This window comes from Triticum urartu, chromosome 4A (genome assembly GCF_056163025.1).
Source record: "Triticum urartu cultivar PI428250 chromosome 4A, HENAU_Tu73, whole genome shotgun sequence".
NCBI classification, from domain to species: Eukaryota; Viridiplantae; Streptophyta; class Magnoliopsida; order Poales; family Poaceae; genus Triticum; species Triticum urartu.
This window is the reverse complement of record NC_141876.1, coordinates 436,026,071-436,034,483: the sequence shown is the minus strand read 5'-3', so window position 1 is coordinate 436,034,483 and position 8,413 is coordinate 436,026,071. Positions and strand designations below refer to the sequence as shown.

General features: G+C 49.5%; 1 protein-coding gene across 1 annotated transcript; it reads left to right on the top strand.

Moving 5' to 3' along the window:
* Window positions 1–4,715: 4,715 nt before the first annotated feature.
* Window positions 4,716–7,277, top strand: LOC125551940 (COBRA-like protein 7). The gene has a single exon (XM_048715357.2). It carries the CDS (start codon window positions 4,928–4,930, stop codon window positions 6,947–6,949), a length of 2,022 nt encoding a protein of 673 aa, XP_048571314.1. The 5' UTR covers window positions 4,716–4,927; the 3' UTR covers window positions 6,950–7,277.
* The last annotated feature ends 1,136 nt before the right edge of the window (window positions 7,278–8,413 follow it).

The window sequence follows — 8,413 nt, the reverse complement described above, 5'->3', positions numbered from 1 at the left end:
AGCTCCTGTTCGGGCGCGGTGGTGAACATAAGAAGACGACCGGGGAGAAGATGGGCTGGGCTTGGCCGGGTGGGCCGAGGCCCATGGGGGCAGGGGGCCTCTCTCTTGTTTCCCCTTTTTCTTTTTCTTTTTATTTCTAATGCTCTTTTCTTTTTATAGAAAATGCTTTGCAATATTTGAGCTGCCAAAAGTGGTTCTGTAAAATGTGGGACTTGGCCAAATAAATATATTACAATATTTGGCAACTTCCACAAAAAGTTTGGGAGGAGTTTGAATTGATTTGAATTTTTCACAAATGGAAAAGCATTTAAAAATGCTGATTTGGAACTGCATTTAATTCCCAGGGGAAAGTAGCTATCTCAAATGATGTTGAATCACTCATGACATTTAGTTAGGGAATATTTGCAACCCACCGAACATTTTTGTTTTACTGTTTGGAGAAATAATTTATTTGACTTTATTTTAAAATTGAATTTGAATTGGTATTGAATCAAAGTGAGATTAGCAACAGTAACAGTGATGACTTGGCATCATTAGTAGGGGATTACTGTAGCTTGATTATCCAGGCGTTATAGGGCTGGGAGCGCCCCCCACCCTTGTGGACAGGGTGTGGGCCTCCTGACATTGATTCTTTCTCCAGTATTTTTTATGTATTCCAAAAGTATTCTCTGTGAAGTTTCAGGTCATTCCGAGAACTTTTGTTTCTGCACAAAAATAACACCATGGCAAATCTGCTGAAAACAGCGTCAGTCCGGGTTAGTTCCATTCAAATCATGCAAGTTAGAGTCCAAAATAAGGTCAAAAGTGTTTGGGAAAGTAGATACAATGGAGACGTATCAATTCGGTGGAAGATTATATGTTCAGATCCTTTATGCATATTAATACCCCTCTGATTATGAACATGAATATGATTTGTGAGTAGTTATGTTTGTTCTTGAGGATGTGGAAGAAGTCTTGCTATAAGTAGTCATGTGAATTTGGTATTCGTTCGATATTTTGATGAGATGTATGTTGTCTTTCCTCTAGTGGTGTTATGTGAACGTCAACTACATGACATTTCACCATTTTTTGGGCCTAGGGGAAGGCATTGGGAAGTAATAAGTAGATGATGGGTTGCTAGAGTGACAGAAGCTTAAACCCTAGTTTATGCGTTGCTTCGTAAGGGGCTGATTTGGATCCATATGTTTCATGCTATGGTTAGGTTTACCTTAATTCTTCTTTCGTAGTTGCGGATGTTTGCGAGGGGGGTTAATCATAAGTGGGATGCTTGTACAAGGAAGGGCAGTACCCAAGCACAGGTCCACCCACATATCAAATTATCAAAGTAATGAACGCGAATCATATGAGCGTGATGAAAACTAGCTTGACGATAATTCCCATGTGTCCTCGGGAGCGCTTTCCTTTATATAAGAGTTTGTCCAGGCTTGTCCTTTGCTACAAAAAGGATTGGGCCACCTTGCTGCACCTTGTTTACTTTTGTTACTTGTTACGAATTACCTTATCACAAAACTATCTGTTACCGATAATTTCAGTGCTTGCAGAGAATACCTTACTGAAAACCGCTTGTCATTTCCTTCTGCTCCTCACTGGGTTCGACACTCTTACTTATCAAAAGGACTAAGATAGATCCCCTATACTTGTGGGTCATCAATAACCAATAGCGGAACCTTGATGCCCATATTGGCTCCTACATATTCTACGAAGATCTTTATTGGTCGAACCGTTATGACAACATACGTAATTCTCTTTGCCATCGGTATGTTACTTGCCCGAGATTAGATCGTCGGTATCTTCATACCTAGTTCAATCTCGTTACCGGCAAGTCTCTTTAGTCGTACCGTAATACATCACCTAGTGACTAACTCCTTAGTCGTTCGCTTGCAAGCTTATGATGTGTATTACTGAGAGGGCCTAGAGATACCTCTCCGATGCTCGGAGTGACAAATCCTAATATCGATCTATGCCAACTCAACAAACACCTTTGGAGATACCTGTAGAGCATCTTTATGATCATCGAGTTACGTTTTGACGTTTGATAACACACAAGGTATTCCTCCAGTATCTGGGAGTTGCATAATCTCATAGTCGAAGGAATATGTATTTGACATGAAGAAAGCAATAGCAATAAAACTGAATGATCATCTAAGCTAACAGATGGGTTTTGTCCATCACATCATTCTCCTAATGACGTGATCTCGTTATCAAATGACAACACATGTCCATGGTCAGGAAACTTTAACCATCTTTGATCAAGAGCTAGTCTAGTAGAGGCATACTAGGGACACGGTATTTGTCTATGTATTCATACATGTATTTAAGTTTCCGATCAATACAATTCTAGCATGAATAATAAACCTTTATCATGAATAAGGAAATATAAAATAACAACTTTATTATTGCTTCTAGGGCATATTTCCTTCAATGTACTCCTCTACGGCCTCCCCGGGGATGTCTTTTGTCGTGGCAACCTCCTCCTCCTGATTAAGGCTTTCTTTGATTGGTGGCTCATCGTTGTTGCTTGCTTCTCTCACATTTGGCAGTGGTGCCGTGGCCTCTTCAGTTGCGTCGTGTTGCTCCGATGCCGTTCTTCATCATCGTCCTCATAGCCAGAAAACGAGATCAGATTTGCCGTGTCGACGCTGCAGTCCAAGATGGGCTATCGAGGAAGCAATCCTCTAGGGAGTGGTTGATGTGAAAATTGCCACAGACCATGGGGACTGGTTCTGAGCTTATGGTTGGTCGATGTGGCTTGCTGGAATCTAGGCTGCTCGGTGTCTCGTACCTTTGGGCTTCAGGGCTTTGCAGACGTCCTTCAAATCAGCGGGTGAGAAGTACGGTTTAGCATGTTCGACCAAACATCGCTTCCACCGCCGAGCTTACGCTGCAGGGCACTAATAAAGCCCACGCTAGTACGTGGCTCCCATGTTTCATAGCCCGGGTAAGAGCAGCTTATTCCCGGTGATGAGGTTGTCGCGATCGATGAATCTCTCCATGTTGTGTGTCGAATTGGTGGCAAGCACAATTGGAGGTTGCTGCGGCTATTGGCGATGAAGGCGACGTTGCCTACATAGATTGTGCGTGCAGGGTGGGCCGGTGGGTTGATGTTAAGCCGGACCACCCCATCGGTGGTGAATGTGAGGGAGCTAAAAGTTAGGCTGTCCCTCGGCGAGAGACCGCCGGGAGACGGGAAGGATCCGATCTGAGATCGGTCTCTAGCTAGCGCCGCCCTTGCCTAACGCGCCAACTGGCGGTGCAAAACACCACCAGATCCCTCGATAGGGATCCAGGCGTGGCTGGAAGCCTCAGATCGGAGATCATACGATGGTTTTACCCAGGTTCGGGTCCCTGTAGAGTAATACTCTACATCCTGCTTGCTTTGATTATTCATGGTGGAGGGATACCTTGTGCGAGGGGTTACAATGATGTTTGATGTTGCTACCGAGAGTTTCTATGTGAGATTAGATGACCTGAATGTCCCTTGGCCTTCCCTTATGTAGTGGTGGAGGCCTAGGGTTTACAAAGAGGGTAGATGCGATCTATCCTGCTGTCGCCCTTGTCTTGCAGGGTAAGAAGGTCTCTGGCTTCCTCCTAGGGTTTGTTCTCCTCCTTGGGCTTCATGCCCCCCCCCCCCCCCTGATAGGTCGAGAGGTCGGGCTCCCGTGGGTGACCCACCCTCGGTGTATGTCACCGTCACCCTCAGTTTGCAGGGATAATGACCTGAGGACCGCCGAGCGGACAGATACAAGACCATGTTAGATAGCAAAACACGTTCGGACCATGCGCTCCGGACTGTTGCGGACGGTTTGAGGGTCGGCGTTAAAGATGTCCTTACATTTTTTAAAGTAGTAGATATAGAGATAATCTCAGATATGCTTAAATATTCATTAATCTTTGATATATGTTGTTATTAATTATCAAAATGCATTTAGGGGTGGACATGCACTTTTAGCTCTCACCTCTGCTGTTTTGCCGACCCACCCTCCGATCTCGTCTACCCTACCATAATTTGGGAAGATATCAGGTGCTCCCACACCTATCATGCTCCTCCCACACCTATCATGCGCCATGATACGAGAGCTCATGGGGCGTTGGCTCAAACCATACATGAAGCACTTGAACCCGGAAGCATCCTGAAATTTGACTCGCATTTCGAAATATTTCAAAATTTGACTCACAAAAGAGTATCGTCATCTCAAACCATACAAACGTGTTGCGACGATCCGTATGTTCACGATCAATCATATGATTTCCTACCTTGTGTAAAAAAAAAAACTGATTTCCTACCTATTTTGCAGTTTCCATACATGAAGCGCTCTCCAATCTACGGAGGCCCGGAAGCAGTTCCCCTGATCAGCTCTCGTTTCCACCGACCTGCGCGAACCTCACATGAGACACATGCGCGGGCCCATCCCACCCCACAAAACGAAACGACAGAACCCGAGCCATCCATCCCCGCACACGCCACAATCGGACGGCCAGCACGCACGCGACGCCGGTGGAAACCCTACCGTTCGCACAGTCACCGCCGCAGGTCACAGCTACTAGCCGGGCCCGCGCTTCATTGACCCCGTAACCCGCCCAGCCCACCAATCAATCATCGGGACACGCTCCTCCCCTCTCCTCGACCTCGCCTCGCCTCCCCTCTCCGGCCGGCGTCGCTTTCCACGCCCTTTTGTTCAAACCGAGAAAAACCCGTCCATCTCTGTCTTCCCGAAAGTCGAAAAATAAAACAACGCGGACACGGACGGAGGGAGGAAGCAGCAAGCAAGCTGCGGTCGCACGCACGCCGCTCCGCCAGTTCAAACCCACCACCCCTCTCGTCTTCCTCTTCCCCAGCTGTGCCACGCGCTTTCCAATCGCTTCATCTATCTGCTGCCCCGCCCCGCCTCGCTCCCCCCAAATCGCCTCCTCCCTTGCCGATCCAGCCATGGCCGGCTCGATTGCCGCCCAGGCCGCGGTCCTCGGGGCCATCCTGCTGCTCGCGGGGCTCGCGGCCGCCCAGCAGACGCCGAGGGCGCCCGCGGCGGCGGCGGCGCCCGCGCCCGACCCCGGCTGTAACGGCATCCAGCTCACCTACATCCTCCAGGGCCGCGAGAAGATCCGCCCCTTCGTCCCCGACAGGAACAAGCAGCCTTACTCCTTCAAGGCCAACGCCTCCGTGCTCAACGGCGGTACCCGCCCGCTCAGGTCCTGGGCGATGCTCGTCACCTTCGGCCACGACGAGATCCTCGTCGGCGTCGGCGGCGCCGTGCTCACCGGCGGGGCCGAGCTGCCCTACAACACCACCGAGGATGCCGGCAACGCCACATCCTTCTCCGGCTACCCGCAGACGGACCTCCTCACTCCGATTGCCACCGCCGGCGACATCACGCAGATCCAGGCCTCCGTCGGATTGGTCGGCACGCTCTTCGCCGGCCCGCGCGGCCTCGTGCCGGAGCCGCTCCCCACCGCCTTGACGCTCGACGACCCGGACTACAACTGCCCGGCGGCGACCAATGTCACCGCCACCATGCTCACCACCTGCTGCCTCCTCACCCCCGAGGCCGAGGCCAACGCCACGGTCCCCGAGGCCAACGCCACCGACCCCACCAAGAGCTTCCTCCCGCGCCGCACCGGCGACCTCGTCATCACCTACGACGTCGTCCAGGCATACCCGACCAGCTACCTGGCGCTTGTCACGCTCGAGAACAACGCCAAGCTCGGCCGCCTCGACAACTGGCGGCTGTCGTGGGAGTGGCGCCGCGGCGAGTTCATTTACTCGATGAAGGGCGCACACCCCTTGGAGGTGGACGTCAATGGCTGCATCTATGGCGCACCAGGCCAGTACTATCAGAGCCTGGATTTCTCCCAGGTGCTCAACTGCGAGAAGAAGCCGGTCATCCTTGACCTGCCGCTGTCCCGGTACAATGACACACAGATGGGGAAGATTGAGCATTGCTGCAGGAATGGCACCATCCTGCCCAAGTCCATGGATGCGGCTCAGTCAAAATCGGCGTTCCAAATGCAGGTGTTCAAGATGCCACCGGATACCAACCGGACAAAGCTCTTCCCACCGGCCAATTTCAAGATCTCTGGCGGTTCATCGCTGAACCCAGACTATAGCTGTGGCCAGCCAGTGCCTGTCAGCCCCACCGGGTTCCCTAATCCCAGCGGGCTCGACTCTACAACGCTGGCGGTTGCGACATGGCAGGTGGTGTGCAACATTACCACGGCCAAGGGGGCCAAGCCCAAGTGTTGTGTCACCTTCTCGGCTCACTACAATGACTCAGTCATTCCCTGCAACACCTGTGCATGCGGTTGTCCTGTGAACCGCCGGGGTCCTACCTGCAGCACGACTGCTCCATCCATGCTCTTGCCGCCGGAGGCGCTGCTTGTGCCGTTTGACAACCGTACACAGAAAGCACAAGCATGGGCTCAGTTGAAGCACTACAACGTGCCTAGGCCAATGCCTTGCGGTGATTTCTGTGGTGTGAGCATCAATTGGCACGTCTCATCAGACTTCAACAAGGGCTGGAGTGCTCGGGTTACATTGTTCAATTGGGGTGATGTCGACATGGCCAACTGGTTTGCTGCCATGGTCATGGACAAGGCGTATGACGGATTTGAGAAGGCATACTCTTTCAATGCAACAGCAGAGGGCAATAACACAATCTTTATGCAGGGCCTTGAGGGGCTCAATTACCTTGTGAAGCAGACCAACATGAGCGGGTCGGATTACCTTGTGCCAGGAAAGCAGCAATCAGTGCTCTCATTCACCAAGAAGCTGACTCCTGATATTGATGTTGTCGCTGGAGATGGGTTCCCAACAAAGGTCTTCTTCAATGGTGACGAATGTGCTATGCCGCAGAGGTTTCCCCTCAAGAGTGGTGGATTCAGGACCCATCTAAGCAGTGCCCTTGCTTGGGTCTTGCTCATGGCTTCCTCGGCCTTGCTGTTGCTTCAGCAATAATCTTGTTGCTGTTGCTCCGATTCTTTGATTCCTTCAGGTGGTTCCATCAGGGCCATTTGTAAGAAACCTTTTTGTTTCCGGTGATCTACCACTAGAAGATCTTGTGTAGCTGCTATGTAGCAGAATCAAGCAGCAACCATGAGATGAACCGCAAGAGATGCCAGGGAGCTAGCTGTTGTTGCAGGCTCGCAACATAGACATAGGTTCCCTTTGAGATGATGATATTTAGCTATGTACTGCATGCTTGCACCGATGTTGGTGCAATTGTAGGAAATGTCTCGTGTTTAGCTTGTGTCATATACAGAATATACCATGTTAAATTTGTTCACTTGGCTGCTCATCAAACCATGTCTCGTTTCTGATTCTGAAGCTGTCCTCTGAGGATTTGTGCATACAGTGGAACTAGTTAGGGCGTGTACAATGCATAGCCTCAAAGTGATGCCTCGCATGCCATGTAGGATCGGATATGACGTAAAGTAGGTTCGGATAGGGAAGCGGGATCCTTTTCAGGAGGCCGGTGTTTGAAGAGAAAAAGTGTGGTCTGGTGACAAAAGCTGAAAAAGTAGAAGTAAAAAGTAAAGATGCATGTGTACTAGAGTCTTTATTTTCTATTTCTTAATGAGGCCCACTAGTGTTAGCTTGCATTGGGAAGAAAAAATGAATGTAGATGCCTTAAATTATTTTTTGTCATGGGGCATATGTATCCATATGTCACCATTGTACATGCCCTTAATTCTCTGCACCGGGTCATAATTATAAGATACTTCCTCCCCCAAAATAAGTGACTCAACTTTATACTAACTTTAATAAGTGACATGTTGTTTGCAACTTGCAAGGCGTTTGAAAAAACATTGGATGCTCCTCAGATCTAAGTACAATAGTATTAAGGCGCCTAGTATTAAACACGAAATATATGGATGTTGACATGCTCGTTACATTCAAATTCGAAAGATGTTTGGCGGTTAAGTGTACGTTGGGGTAGCAGGGGTCCACTTCAGTACCACCAGGTTTCAAACCGTTTGCAACCTGCAACGTTCGTGTCTGGAGCCGACGCCCGAACAGATGGACCTTTTGCTTTCTTTTTTAATAGCCACTCGCGGTAGTTCTTTGGTTGGATTAGAGGAAACATCACATCCTGCTACAGCACTACTACCTGCAATATTACGATTTTTTTACAGCAGGTCAGAAACTTCTACCTGCAATATCTCTACTTTCTCCTTCGGACTTGTTCAAGACGTCCATTTCGCAGCTGACTGAGCTGAGGTAGCATAACTGGCACGCACAACCGTTGCTTTGTTTAAGCGGGATGAAGACTTTGCTCGTCTGAGGTTGGTTCTTGCGTGGAACAGCAAACGCCGTGTTTTAGGTAGGCAGCGTTCATCCAGGGGGGTTGCTGGAATTGTTTTTTTTTTCGTGTACAAGGGAGAACTGATGATGACGCCGTCCTATCGCTGAAGTGTTCAA

Excerpts from the sequence above, each read along its gene's own strand:
- LOC125551940 (XM_048715357.2), top strand. The coding sequence starts at position 4,928 with ATGGCCGGCTCGATTGCCGCCCAGGCCGCGGTCCTCGGGGCCATCCTG.